The sequence below is a fragment of the Heterostelium album genome, assembly GCF_000004825.1.
Source record: "Heterostelium album PN500 unplaced genomic scaffold PPL_scaffold4, whole genome shotgun sequence".
Classification (NCBI taxonomy): domain Eukaryota; phylum Evosea; class Eumycetozoa; order Acytosteliales; family Acytosteliaceae; genus Heterostelium; species Heterostelium album.
Window position 1 is genome coordinate 490,988 of NW_008805066.1, and position 15,617 is coordinate 506,604.

General features: G+C 26.6%; 6 protein-coding genes across 6 annotated transcripts; 1 reads left to right on the top strand and 5 right to left on the bottom strand.

Annotated features, from left to right (window-relative positions):
* Positions 1-51: 51 nt before the first annotated feature.
* Positions 52-3,107, bottom strand: tgrS1 (putative cell surface glycoprotein; the record flags this gene model as incomplete). The annotated part of the gene is made up of 6 exons (XM_020575643.1): positions 52-233; positions 290-334; positions 1,186-2,064; positions 2,132-2,386; positions 2,447-2,803; positions 3,047-3,107. 6 exons carry the CDS (start codon positions 3,105-3,107, stop codon positions 52-54), a joined length of 1,779 nt encoding a protein of 592 aa, XP_020434438.1.
* A 567-nt stretch (positions 3,108-3,674) lies between these two features.
* Positions 3,675-4,958, bottom strand: PPL_04747 (uncharacterized protein; the record flags this gene model as incomplete). The annotated part of the gene is made up of 3 exons (XM_020575644.1): positions 3,675-4,073; positions 4,431-4,813; positions 4,904-4,958. 3 exons carry the CDS (start codon positions 4,956-4,958, stop codon positions 3,675-3,677), a joined length of 837 nt encoding a protein of 278 aa, XP_020434439.1.
* A 501-nt stretch (positions 4,959-5,459) lies between these two features.
* Positions 5,460-5,999, bottom strand: PPL_04748 (uncharacterized protein; the record flags this gene model as incomplete). Its single annotated transcript, XM_020575645.1, has 2 exons — positions 5,460-5,520; positions 5,932-5,999. 2 exons carry the CDS (start codon positions 5,997-5,999, stop codon positions 5,460-5,462), a joined length of 129 nt encoding a protein of 42 aa, XP_020434440.1.
* A 903-nt stretch (positions 6,000-6,902) lies between these two features.
* On the bottom strand, positions 6,903-7,137 carry PPL_04749 (uncharacterized protein; the record flags this gene model as incomplete). The annotated part of the gene is made up of 2 exons (XM_020575646.1): positions 6,903-6,949; positions 6,984-7,137. 2 exons carry the CDS (start codon positions 7,135-7,137, stop codon positions 6,903-6,905), a joined length of 201 nt encoding a protein of 66 aa, XP_020434441.1.
* Positions 7,138-9,968: 2,831 nt separating this feature from the next.
* On the top strand, positions 9,969-10,601 carry PPL_04750 (uncharacterized protein; the record flags this gene model as incomplete). Its single annotated transcript, XM_020575647.1, has 1 exon — positions 9,969-10,601. One exon carries the CDS (start codon positions 9,969-9,971, stop codon positions 10,599-10,601), a length of 633 nt encoding a protein of 210 aa, XP_020434442.1.
* Positions 10,602-13,402: 2,801 nt separating this feature from the next.
* Positions 13,403-14,243, bottom strand: PPL_04751 (uncharacterized protein; the record flags this gene model as incomplete). The annotated part of the gene is made up of 3 exons (XM_020575648.1): positions 13,403-13,538; positions 13,738-14,007; positions 14,137-14,243. 3 exons carry the CDS (start codon positions 14,241-14,243, stop codon positions 13,403-13,405), a joined length of 513 nt encoding a protein of 170 aa, XP_020434443.1.
* Positions 14,244-15,617: the final 1,374 nt, after the last annotated feature.

Below are 15,617 nucleotides of genomic sequence, written 5' to 3' on the forward strand. Positions count from 1 at the left end.
TGAGTTAAAATCCTATTCTAATATTGTTCAGCTTATAAGTCATCCATCTTTTTAAATAGATGGACTACCTGATCTATTATAAAAAACTAGACCTAAATAGATAGATCCAAAATAAATTATTGCAGTTAACTGTATAATAATGACTTCTTGTTGTCTACTAAAATCGAAGTCATTGATGGTAATTTCAATTGTGTCTTTTGATTCTAATTTGTAGCAGTGTGACGGACGAACTCCTTTTTTTTTTTGACAACTCATGATCTAGTTGATGTCAGCTTTGTCGAGAATATACCATTATATTTGTTAACAATGCCAACAACTACGAGTCCCCAAGAGGCTGATAGAATATACGTTAAGCATAGTCGAATGTGTGGGTACATTGACTTGAGCCGAAATCAAGATAGATATGCATCAGACTACATGTAGCGTGTCACCAAACTGTTTGGGCAGACCGTGGAAAGCTGTAAGGCAATATTGTTCCAGCATAAGAATTGCTCAACTTCCATCGATGGTTGGAGCTTATCATGAAACAAATACTATCAAAATTTTCATATTTTCTTGACTGATATCAATGATCTGCTTTCTACATTTTACCTCCAAACTGCATCATCTCGGTATTTCTGTATTTGGCAATCATTCGGTTGGCATCCACTCATATTGTCATTATTTCATTGAGTGTTCTATCACTTGTAAGCACAATCACAAATAGTTAACAAGTGGCAAATCTCAATTCTGATATTGTGGATAGAACTTAACCATAGAACAAAGTGAGCTTATATTCACCTCATTGTTGCAATTATTCGATCTATAAGATTACTGTTGCCTGTCATATGTATGTTGATAAATAGAACTGTTAGTAAGATATTAGATTATTTATTACCAACACTCAATACACTACATTATTTACAACTATAAACTAACACAGCACCTGGCTATTTTATTTTATTGTTTATTGCAAACAGATTGAAAAAATAAATTAAAATAAAATAAAATTAAAAATAAAAGATTGAAAATAAACAAACAAAATATATTAAAGATAATTATAATTTTATTAATTAAATGATTATAAAAAAGATAATTATAGGAGTATTATTTTCATAAACATCATTATCAAGCAAGATATTATTTATAATACACGTTAAATAAATAATAATAACAATAAAATTAAGAAAAATAGATAAAATTTACAATTAGTTTGATAGATGCTTATCATTCCACTATTGTATGGTGATTCTGAAGTTGTAGATATTATTTTAGGTGATTGGTAGACCATATTCAATCCACTCATTACTGTTGAACTGATACCATTCAATTGAAGTTGCAAATAAGCGGATGTCCCACTTCTTTGTGGTGCAATACAGGTCACACTGGTACTGTTCAATCTCGTTGCATTGGAACATGGAGTGTTAAGATTAGATTTGGTATCATAAATAATCACAGTGATATTCTCATTTCCTTGGATGTTGGAAGTCATATATTGACCACTGATTGTTACAATTCCACCTTGTGTTGGTGGTGATGTTATTGATGTGATGTATGGTTGAATTGTTATCTTAAATGGAACAGTTGGTGATGTGTTGAATTTAGTCAGTGTGTTTCCACTGTATATACCAGATGGTGTGTTTGTTCGAAATTTAAATGTTAACATCGAGTTGGAAACGGAGATCGGTGACATTGGAGTACTACCATTGAAATGTAGGACAATTGATTTTGTATCATTACCAAATGATGAACCGATAATAATTGTATTTCCACCATCTTGTGATACTTCTTGGACATTTGAAAGATCGGCAGAGAATAATATATCACTATTGGAATGCTTTCCATTAATGTTAACAACCACTGATAAATTATAATTATTTGAACCACTTGGAATTGCTGGCATTGAACATTCAATAAATGAATTTTTTGGATCATTCAATGTCAATACAGTACATGAATAACCTCCAACAAGGATTGAAACTTGTGAAATAGTTTCTTTTGGTTTGAAAAGATTCAATCTATATCCATAAATTGAAATGGTTCCACCAGATGATGAAGTAGAGGTTACTGATGTTACAACTGGATCTAAAGAGTTATTATTAGAATTATTAATATTTCAATAAGAAAGAATTATTATAAAATAAATACATACATAGTTGTTGAGTATAGGTTGCTGAATTTGGATTTGGAGAACCAACATTCAAAACATATTGGAAATCACCAGAGAATGAATAGTTTTGAGCATTCACATTTGAAACAATAACAGTATTATCAATTAAAAGGGTAGGCTGTAAATTTCCACCATTCGAAGTCAATGTCAAAGGAATTCCATTTACTCCAAAATTTGTTCCGGTCATCGTAATTTGATTGGTCTCTCTATTATATACAACTGATGAAATTGTTGGTCCTGTTTAAATTATTGTTAGGTAATGAACTTTATATTATTATTTTAAACTAAACTACTTACCTTGAAATGAAAAAAAAATAGTATCATAAATATATGGAGAAAAAGAGAGTGTTTGGGTTTCTCTTATTATGAAAGAAATTGGAATATTTTGACCAGAGAATAAAGAGGTAATGTTTTGACCAACATTGAAATTGATATCAGTTCCTTCTGAATTTGTATTACTTTCAAATAGAAATACACTGGTATTAAAATAGATCTGAGTAATTCCTGGTGGTGATGATAGAAGTGATACACCTTTTACTGTAATGATACCTCCTTGAGTTGGAATCGAAGAAATATTAGTTATATATACGGGATTCCACTCCATAAAGTTGGGAAGTACGCAATTTTGTCGGTCACACATTTGGAATTTATCAACTTTGTTAATAATATCAGCTGTGTAGTTCAAAAAAGCTGTGGTAGGGTTGACAATATTTATTGTTTTTTGTATTACAGGAGGCCCCTTCAATTTCAAGGAATAACTATTACTAGTAAATGTTCCACTACTCAATTTAAAAGTAACCCCATCTGGCCCATATTGAACTGACTGAAGATTAGTGAGACCTATATATTTATTATTAATAGATTCTAAGTTTTTTAATTAATGTTGTTATTATTTACCATTAATTTCTCCAAAAAACAATAAAATTACTAAAACTACAATATTTTGTATTTTAATCATTATATTTTATTTTTAGTGTAACAGAAAAGTTTAAATAATTTTAATTTTGTTGAATTAAAAGATGGTTTTTTTTTATGTTATAAAAATTTATTCTTTTATATAGTTTAATAAATTTAGGTTCAATAAAATAATAATAAAATTTTATATTTTAGGTCAACTTAAACTTCATTCTGTGAAATATGGGCCAGATGGGGTTACTTTTAAACCCCACCATCAAATATTTTATTGGATCATATATAAATCCTAATTGTAGGTTATTATAAATAACTTTCCAGTATGAAACACTTTTTTATTTTTAAATTTTTTTTTATTCCAAAATCAAATCTATTGTATTAATTAGGGTTTTTTTTTATATTAAACTAAAGTGTGTTGAGTAACTTTAGTAATTAAAATCTATCAATTTCCATTAATTCAAAGAATTCACTTGTTTACAAGATGGTGAAGAACACAAATATATATATAAGAATCAAATAAAAAATTCTCTATATTAGCTAAGTTGTTAGTCTAATGATTAGAGTGATTTAAAAACAATTTGATCTGATATGTTTATTTTCATATTTAACTTTCTTATTGAATTGTATGAGTTGTGATGTTACTGTTTTGCAATCGATGCTTGCTGATAATGATAGAGGTTTGAGGTAATTTTGAGTGTGCAAGCACTGACTTGTATCGATAAGCTTCCAATAGCAATCGGTCTGGTATAATTTGATATGGTTCGACATCAGAAACTAACTCCTCGTAACTCATTAGTGGAAAACGAATCAATTGGAAAATCTCTTCTAATTTTGCTAAAATCTTTCCATTGTTGTTATTTTTGTTATTCTCTGAATTACCTCTAACACCACCAACAATTCTCTCAATTGTGACACCTTTGACATTGGCACGAATCCACAGCAAAACCGAATTGAATATCTCTATCTCTTTCAAATATACACCATCACTCTTTAGGATGAGGAAAAAGTACATCTTTTGATAATTTATGCACTCTGTTCACCTGCAAAAAGTAGGTAGAGTTTGCAACTGCTTGATCAACAATATAACTATATAGTTCAGGACATATTGTTTTTTTTTTCTAAAAGAAACAATAGAAATTGTTTTGGTTATTGTGTATCATAGTTGTTTATAATTGTCAAAGCTACTTACATTAAATAAAAAACATTCCAATACTTTATTTTCCATATATCTGATAAAATCTATACAGATATCTTTGGCATCTTCCAGCTGGAGCTCGTTACAAATCAAAAATATTTCATTGAGTGTATCGTTTTCAATTGCCAGCTCTGAAGTGTAAAGAAAAATTAAGACTTGGAAAAAGACATTTACTGACACGTTGGGAATGACAATCTCTATTTCAGTTATGTCTAGAGAAACATCTTTGAGTAACATTTTAAAGTAGTCTGAACCATTTACCAACATTGTTTTATGTGAATATATCCTAACTTCCTCTTCTTCATACACATTTATAGAGATATAATCATTTATATTGATAAAGGTATCGCCATTATCATTTATATTATAACGTATATAATTTTGATTATAATTGTTATTATAATTATTTAATATTATTATATTATCATTTGAAGTAGGTGATAAGAGGAATACAATATCATGTGAAATATTCTTTTCGAATGATGGTTGGGCATAATAGAATCGATCATCTTCGTACTTTGATGATTGTTGTGTTGGTTGTGTGTGTTCTGTTGGCTCTGTTTAAAATTTTGAAAAATAAAAAAATAAAAAAATTAATTATTTTTTAAAACAATTAATTGTTTTTTATTGATGATTTGTGAAAATACCTAATTCAAGATGTTCAAATCCTGGGATCAGTTTTTTCAAATCGATTCTTCCCATTATGTTTTTTTTTTTGAATAATTCTAATTGTTGAATTATTTTAATATTTATTAAATAAAAGAAATAGATAAACATGTATATGTTGTTATTGTTTTTTTTTTTGAAAGTTTAATATATTTATATTATTTTATTTTAATTTTAAATGACAAAACTGAATATACAACAACATTTATTGACTCTTTTAAAAGCTTAATTAACATTATAAGAGTAAAAAAAAACAATAAGCTGCACATTTAATTTATTGATAATGATGGCAGTTCATATGAGTGGTTACTCACTAAATTTAAGTGTGAGGATATGTGGGTTAACCCTGCAAAAATGAAAAAAATTTTATTCTACCAAATTATTTATTTGTGCACAATCATTTCTTTTTTAAACCCAATCTAAACAAAGAGTAGTACTCTCATGGTTATTGATTTGATTTTGTTGAAATAATGAACACTTTACTTTATTTTATTATATAATATTTTTTTTTGTTTATTTATTTCTTTTTTTATATTTTTAAACGCAAAAATGTTTTGCAAAACCCCAATTTGATTTCTTTGGAGTGTCTAGATAGCTACTAGTAAAAGTAAGTAAATTGTAATTTCATTGTGTTATTTCATTTTATAGGTTTTTTTTTGTGTATTAGTGATTCTAATGAGTAGGATTGTTTGAAATCTTTAAAAAAATTTCATTGTTTGTACTTTTTTTTAGCACTTGTTATCTATCATTCACTCACTACGATCACAAGGTGTCCATTCAATGCTACCAATCCCTAGTCTCGGTGTTAGATTCAACTGAGGTGAATTCCAAACTCATCGGTCAATAAATCTTATTTCATTGAGTTAAAAAGATATAGACAATACCATCTATACACAATATAGTACATACACTTTAAATAACTATAAACAAGCACTGAGGCTATGGTTGGTAAAGTTGATGTCTACAGTTCATGATCAACTTGTTGCATTCTCGGTGTTGGGCCTGATACTAGTCACTGAATAAACCTGGTATTTGTTGGATTACCTTATGACGTTTAATATGACTTGCGAATGTCATTCCTTTATGAAATCCAGAGCGTCTGTGCCTAAGCACGGTTGCTACTGGAGCTATTGCAAGTCATTATGAAGGTTTTAAGAGAGGTTTCTGTTTGAATCTACTATTAGACGACTATTGACGATAACTACACGCTTCTTTGTTTGGATATGGCCACTCTTCAAAAACTTGAGAAGCGTGGAAGACCAAAAAAAAAAAAATACCTGCTACAATTGCTCTAGAGCCTACCTGCTACACTCGTACCAAACTCAAGTGCTTCAGACCTGCTTAATTTACTGAGGTATATTCCCAAACTCGACAAGTTCAGACAACGCACCTATAGTAGCTAAACAAGAGTGAGGCCATCTACACTTTCTAAAACTTGGTTAGACAAGGAATACCTGCCAATTTACAAACAAACTTGACTAACGATAATTACAATGATGATTGTAAGATTATGTGTAGATAGATCCTTATCTTACATCTGGTAATTCAACTTCATAATAAAAAATCTTCAATAAACATAAAATATAATTAACTTTTCATATATAATCTATTACTTTTTATTAATAATTACAATTCATAAAAAAATAAAAATAAACAAAAAAAGATATGCAAAAATTGAATTTAAAGGATTTAAATTTAAAAAAAAAAACTTTTTTTTGTCAATATTTGCAACACAAAACAAACATGTTGGGAATAGTTTAATTTTTTGGTTTTGCTTATTTCGATGATCAATAGGCGAAAGACAAGAAGCAGACTTTTTAAAAAAAATAGATTTAGGTGTCCAAACAAACATTCACGAATATATATAGGGAGATCGGATAATGTTATTTATTATCACTTAAACCAGCTCTCCCATAATAGATAATGAGTTAAGAAATAGTTATTCAATAAATAAGATAATATTATATTTTATTTTAAATTTTATTTTTCAACGGTAGATTTTGACTCTTTGAAAGGTCTTTCAGTAGCTCTATTTTTTATTTAGACAATTATTACAAAAACAATCTGGTCTGAACTCTTGTGGAATAGTGACCATACCAATATATTGATTCTCTCCATTGATAACAAACTGATTCCGATCGACACCAATATTTCTATTTATTGTTGAGATTGTAGAAGCACCCCTCTCTGGATTTAATAATTTACTAATTTCCATTGTTTTATTAAATCTAAAATTATTAAGATTTTAATATTGTATTTTACTAGTTTTACTTTGTTTCTAATAAATATTGTTTATAATAACTATATCAATATTTATTTTAATAATAGTTATTTATAATTAAATAATGTTTTTTTACACCTTTCTAGAGTTTACTAAAGTGATTTATTTATTATTATAATAAAATGATACCTTGAAAATGTTTAATTGGTAATATATCTTTTTTTTGCTCAGTTTTATTTATCTTTTTATATAGATGATCATGGCAATAAATAATTAACAAAAACCCACATGATGTTTATATTTTATTGTGTTATTGTATCTATGAGTTTCCTTTTTTAAATTTGAAAGTCATTGTGTTGTTCAAAATATTTTTTAAACACCAATAGAGAGGTTTGTTATAATACACAAAATTAAGAAATGAAATTATTAAAATAAAGATTAAATATTAATTTTTCTAGAATTTATTTAAATGTTTTATTATTTCTAACATCATATAACTCAAAGACCACTACCAAATCCATCTTAGGGTGAATTTATTTAGAATCATTATTTCAATGTTTGTATTAATCATCTTCATCAAATATTTATTTATTATCAAGGTTTCAGTTTAAACAAACTGACTCAGATCAATAAAGCAATACGAATTTGAATTTGGGGGAAACTTTTGATCTTGTGTAATATAGATCCCCATCTAATGATATTAATCATTTGATTAAATTTACTATATGTGTTTTTTCATTTTATAGGTTGGGTTATTTTTTGCACAGCTTTTTTTGTATTCTCGCAAAATGCACACAAAAGCTAAAAATTTTTTCATTTTTTGGGAGGGATAAAATGAAATTACACATATATCTGTTATCATACCATAGTAACTTCACTAATGTTTGTTGATTTAGTATTGTTATATTATTATTTATAGTGAATAACATTAAATCACTCTTTTTTTCATATGACTAGGGTCACAAAAAAAAAATAAAGTAGTTAAACACTATTTAAAAAACCATTTGTGAGTTCCAATTAAATCACACACAATTTAAAAAAAGTGGTAAGTTTAAGTTGATTGATTTTGAAAATTGATTAAAAATAATTCACTTTAAATTAAGAATCTAAAATTACAACCATTTATTTCAATCCAAATAAATTATTACTCAAATTAACTTTTAAAATAAATCTATATTACTTACAACAAATGCCACCTTTGAAGAGGCGTCGTTTTCCTAATCCCAAGGTATCTATTATTTTATCGAAATTAAAATACTATTTGTATAATTATTAATTTTGATTTTAGAGAAAATTGATTGTTATCGTCGTAAGAATTAATAAAAAACCGAATGGAGAAGAAACTGCCCCAAAACAATTAAGTGTCTCAATAATAGTAATCAGAAATACAAACGAAATTCATTGACATAAACAAATAAACTTTTAATTTCATTATTTATATTTAAATTGATATTTGATATCTAAAGCACTTACATGATTAAAGATACTGATGTTGATTGTACAATCTTTTTAATCAATGATTGAAATAAAAATGAAATTAAAAATTAAATCAAAAAAAAGTTGGTTGGTTGTGCAAACAAAACTTCATTTTTTTTTATTTAATTTAAATTTTTATTTTATTAAGAACATTATTGTTATTTTTAATAAAAATAAATATTAATATTTATAAGATTAATATTGTGATCTCTTATAACTTTTGTTAGGCTGTTCTCTTTGAGTTCTAGCGATAGTCAACCTAAATATGAAAGTATTTCTGTTCTCTATTCAAAAGTTATCATCAGGCATAATTTCTTATCTAATAATTTTTTTCATTTTATTTATTTATTACTACTTTTTTGTTTCCGTAGTTTATCTGTAGACATTTTATGTTAATCTATTATCAAAGCTTTTTAACAACAGGTCCGAGAACTGTATAGCGGTTTGAGACTCCTGCTGACGGAGCTGTGTTAGTTGTATATCGATTAGCACACTACTCTTTTTTAAGTATTTTGAACGTGAATATAGATGGACATCTATTTTTATGACAGCAGAGAAGACTGGGATACTTACAAGGATATGTATTTTAGAGTATGAGTTGTAGTATAAATGTATACTCATTCAAAAACAACAAAATAGTATAGACCATACGATAACATAGCAAAAACACTACTAAATAGAATCATTAAATACATAATTAATCACTTTAAGACAAACATATCTAAATTTACTCAGTCACTATGCTGGTTTCTCGATAGGTTCGTTACTTGCATCTCACCACAGAGCCCAGTCACTATGCATGTAATTCTATAGCTCCGTAACTTTGCAAGTCATTCTATAGCTCGGTTACTATGCATGTCAATACCAAAGCTCGGTTACTAGTGTCTCCTCTCCAAGCATTTTGATTATTCAATGGTGATACCTTACAAAGAATCAATCTACTCTAGTTGTCGACCAAGAGTTGTTGTGGTATACACAACTCAGATGAGCAGCTCTAGAGTTAATTGTGCAGCTGTTTTCTCAACTTAACACAAACAACGCATTCAAACAAAAAAAAAAAAGTTAAATCTTCTTTGCTACAGTGTTTACAAATAACCTTGAAGTATATTTTAAAAATGTGTTAGGTGTGTAACTTCATATTAATGAAAAATAAACTGAATCAACATACCACATTTGAATTTATTATTATTTCATTTACATGTAAACATGTTATATTTTTTTATTTTTTTTTATTTATATATATTATATGATCATTGTTCACTTAAAATTCCATTCACAAACAAAAATTAAACAAATTTGTTTTGTTTTTCTAAAAATTATACAAAAAAAAACCATTTAATATTTATATTATGTCATCTATCATTCAACAATCTGGGTACCATCTAAAGTTTAATCGGATATACAATGAAATTCAAGGAAGTTCATATGAATCTGAATGTAAATATTCTTTACTTCGAGTTCTTGTATATCGATGGTTTTTGGATCTCGATCCAAACTTCACACACAATAATCCCTCAATCATTCAACATATAGAAGAGATTTTAGATAATATTCTAGCTCTTTTAGAGGTGACGGGAGCTCAACCATCTTTATTGTCTACTGTAATATTTTATACTGACAGATTCCTTCGTGGAGCAACAATCATGTACGACCAGCTATTCAGCGTGTTACTCATAAGTACCATCATAACTCTCAAATTCTGGACAGAGAACCTTCAAATCAAAAATTCTATATTTGTCGAAATTTTTAAAACATACAAACTTAAAGATATCAATATGATGGAGATCTGTTTTCTTAATGCGATCCAATACGACCTTTTTATTACACAAAAGGAAATCAAAATTTTCTTGAAATCATTTCTAGACAATAAATTATGGTCAACTATATCAGCCTACAACAAAAATATCAAAAAGAAATCACAAGTAACAACGCCAACAGTTTCATCACCAACCTCTGCAGTTGTAAGTAACACTGCCCAATAAAAAGATCCTTTCCCTTTTAGAATAGAATTTTAATTAAAAACAATAAATATTATTGTTAATTAATTAATTTAATTTGTTTCTTCAATTAAAAAATTTGATGTTATCTAGTTTAAATATTAATTACTTTATTTAATAAATTAATAATTTTCTTACCTTTTATCATTTAAAAAAAATGGTTCCGATTATTAATGATCAAAAGAGCATCACTTGTTTTAGGTTTAATTCGATATCATTTCTTAAAGTGAGTGAATACGAAACTCAATAGGACACATCATTTAAAATTGGAATAAATAATTATGCTCTTTTAAAAGAATTGAAATAAATAAATCTGTGAGAAAGTCTCGTTCTTTTCTAAGCATCTAATTTAAAACTTTCTAAAAAAGGAATGAGAGATTGGATCATTTTTTTGATCAAAATTTTCAGTTGCTAAAAAACTATAAAATTTGTTTTTTTTCCATATATATGTACTGAGAGTTTCAAGCTGAAAGCATTGTAATCTTGGGAGGATCATTTTTTATCCTGTTCAAATCAGATATTATCAATAAAGTAAATAAATATATTTCAAAAGAAAGAAGAAAATAAGTAAACATTTTTTTATTGATAAACATTATAAATTATCCATCCTCTTTGTGAGAATCCAATATTCTCATTGCTGGAGTTCATCACGTTATCCAAAGAGTGTCTTGCTCTTGACTTGGCCTCTCTTCGTCTGGCACTAATGTACCTTAGACCACAGGCATTGCATAAAATTGCGCGGTCTTTTCCTCTTCTCCATTCACAAGTATTGAGCTTTCCACAATTTGAACAAATTTTAAACTAAAAAACAAATTAGTTTTTAAAAAAAAATGAAAATTCTTTAAAAATAAATACATACTTCGCCATCAGCAGGGCGCCCTCTTTTCTTTGGTTCCGAAACTGGTTTTAGTTTTTTAGTTTTAGAATATTTTTTATCTTTAGCCATAAGATGATGTTTGTTATAAATTATTATATACATTTATTTCACATATTGGAACTCTACTATTTATAATAATTCGACTATTATTTTTGAAAAATGAATTAAATTCATTGTGGGTGATTTAATTTGAACACCAATCATTGAACTTAATATAAAATTGCAGTGATAATTTAAATTGTTAAGTTATATGTATATTTTTCAATAATTTTAACAATGGTTTAACACTAAACCACTAAGATCAATTTAGTTGTGATATCAAAAAGATGTTAGTTTAACTGTTAAAGTGCATAATTACTATGATCATAATCAATTAAATACTAAGAATAGAAAAATGGTGGGTCTCAGTATATAAAACATATTTAACAAATTAAACCAAACCTTAGTGTTGTATCAAATCTTATTTTAAGTGCAATTTATTAATTTTTATTATTGGTAATGACAATCTTAAGAAATTCCATTAAAAAACAGAATTGGCAACTTGTATTGATATCTGTTTTATTTTTAATAGACTCTCAAAAATTTCACTGGTTAAAATTAAACAAAAATGAATTCTTCAACAAAATACTATTAAATTTTAAATGATTTCTTTGTTTTTTAACAACTTTCCTATTGAAAGAATCTAAAATAAAAGTTTTTAACATCAAAAAAAGTACCCCAACTTAATAATTGGTAACACACCTAATTAGGTATCACTTTGATCATCAAGATAAAAATGTTTAACTATCAAAGAACTCTTTTTATTTATTGATAATGATATACAAAATAGTTAATAATAAATAAATGAACTTTACCATAATAAAATGATATGATTTTCTAGATAATTTTTTTTTATTTTTTTGTAATTTATTGTTCTATTAAACTTTTAGAAAGATTGTTTATAAATAATAAAGAGTTTCTTTTTTTAAAATTTATTTTTATTAATAATAATCACTTGGGGTTGATTGGCGAGGATGAAGAAAACAATTCATTTTAAAATTCTGAATATGTGTAATTTATTGATATTAATAGATAAATAAACTTTTAATTGATTGAGCATGTCATTGTTATGTTGATTCTTTATGCCTTCAGTGGTTTTATCTACAGGATGAGTACACTCATACCAAATCAAATTTGACCAAAGAGATAAATGATTTTTTCCACATATGCTCAATGGTTCAAATGATTTTTTTGATAGTCATAGAAGCTCTTCTACGTCAATACATTTACTAAATTATGTGCTAAATTTGCTCCAGATTTTGTATTACTTTATCTATTTAATGATTTAGTTTGTTTAAATTCAAATCAAATCGACAAGACTTACCACTTTATTATCAGATAGTATCAACTTTGTTCATTCTTTCTTTTTATACTCGTTTAACTGTTAGTATTTTGATTAAATTGGCCTGTAAAAACATATGGTAAGATGTTCTTGCGATTTGTAAAAAGATAAACGCGATAACTTTGTTGATATTGTGAAGTCCAGGATTGAATGATCGGTTATCTTCTCTAGCAACAAATGAGCTATAGAGCTCTAGCGAATGGAATACAAGTAGAATAACAATGGATTAGATATTCATTTAAGAATGACTGTCAACTATCAACTATATTGAGTATACTAAAGTTAATTATAATAGATCAAGATGTTCTTCTTAATCTGAGCTCAAAGTATTCTATCTTCATAAAATAAGTTACAATTGATATGTATTCATGAATAGATACTATTTAGTTTAGTTCTTTAAATGAAAATCATCTAATTAAAAAGATTATCAAAACAATAGATACAAGTTCGAAAGTCAAGTATAGCAACAACAACAACAACAACAAAAACTAAAACAAAAACAACAACCACCTACAACATGATATTAACCTAAGTTTCTTTTAATAAAGGAGTACCTGTATTGTTTGGTGATATATGATTAATAAAAATGATGAATATTACTATTGATCGTGTGATGATTACATTATTGATCGCAAAAGACAATATACTTATAAAGCTGCATTTACTTGTTTATAAAATACTGAATAAATTTAATATAACTTATCTATTCTACTGCTATTTTTATTTATGTATAGCAATAGTCCAATATGTATTTAAAGAGAAAAAAAACAAGAAGAATAAAAATTAAAATTCGTTTAATTTGATTCATTTAAACAACAGCTTAGAAACAAAAATAATCTTGTTGGTTATTTATTTATAATAACATATTTTTTTTAAATAGTTTTCTTTGTTGTTTTTGTTTTCTTTCCTCCTCTTCTTCTGCTAAGATCTTCTCCATATAATCCCTGTGATGTGTGATCAACAGAGAATATAAACGATCCAATGCAATGAAGTCTTCTTGAATATCAATTATATCTTGATTGGCATAGAATAAATGCTCTTTCATTGATTCTAGTCTCTTCATTTCCTGAACATAAAATTGCCACATTTCATTTAGGTCCACTTGTCTTCCTGTTTCTACAAAGTGACATACTCTATTAACAAAAAAAGATAAACTCTCGTTTTGGGTTTGGATGTCTGATAGAATATTACCAACTCTCCTCGAGAAGTATCTTTTTGTTTTTTTTTCACTATCCAAATAGGCTTTCATATGTACCATATACTGGATATTGTGTTCAAAATGATTCGAATCACATTTGAAGCAAAAAAAAATATTGCAATCTAAGCAAGCTAGATTGTCTCCAAATTGATGTTTTTGACAAACATTCATTTTAACTTTGATTTATTATTTAGATAAATAAGAATAAAATATATAAATATATTGATTATAAAATATTCTACTATAGAATTTAAAAAACAATATGTTTTTTTTTTGTTTTTATGTAAAACAAATATTATGGAATTCTCTTTTTCTTTGCTTTAAATAATTCTCTTATTTTATTTATAAAAAATTTTTTTTTATCATTCACTAACCCTTTCAAACAAGGAGTTTATTGTGACAACCGTAGTAGAGATAATATGTATTACAACTTTAATAAAAACAGAATTATCATAAAAAGATGAATGTAATTTCATTTTATCCCTCCCCAAAAAATGAAAAAATTTTGCTTACAGTTGAATTTGAGCACTATTTTCGCAAAACGCACACAAAATTCAAACAAACTATGCAAACAAAAACCCAACCTATAAAATGAAATAACATATAGGAGAATAAAAAAGCAATCAATAACTGAAAGAAATAAATTCTGTATTTCTCACATAAATCGAATGACTGATTTTAAATTTATGTTTATAGATTGTTTAACTCAAGTGTTGATTTAAACTAACCAAGTAGTATGAAATTTGATAGAAAAAGAAAGTGTAAGATTTTTGGTGAAGATGTTTTGGGGTTACCCCTAATTTATAAAATTTATAATTTTTAATAATAAAAATAATTTATATTTTATCACAGGTATATTTGATTTAGAAAAGTATTGTCTAGGTCATCTAATTGTTAACTGTATTTATTTTCCTTTTTAAATAGTATGTTTTTTTATTATTAGCTTTAAAAAAAAAAATTAATATGAGTAATATTGCCTCAAGATGTTAAAGTATACCCACAATAACATCTTTTGTACTAATTAACTCACTAGTGTTTTAACTTCATTTGACTCCACCCCAATAAATGAAATAATTTTTTACACCACTCTCATTTTTTTAGCAAAACTCATTTCTAAGTTCATAAGTAACTATAGTTCAGAATACTTGACAAAAAATATTAAAAGTTTATTTAGCGATAAAAACCTATTAATGTTTTCTTATTGTTTTTTTACTAATCTCTTTTAAATTTTCTTTTTCTTTTATTAAAAATTCTCTAACAAGCACTTAAATTTTTTAATTCTAATTTTTTTTTTTATTTTATTTTAAATTTACTTTTTTTTCTAAAACAAAATAGGAACCATCAACCTGACCAAGAAGAACTAGATACTGTTTCGAAAATATTTGGTTTTCTCTTTGCCACTTCTGGATGGTTTCTCACAAGTGTGAATCCCACCCTCTTGGAAATGACAACCTGACTGGTAATGATGGTTTGTCTATTCGTGCTTCTCCACCCTGGATTTTAAATTTATTCTCGTAAAGAGAAGGACAAAATGCAAGACTGCAC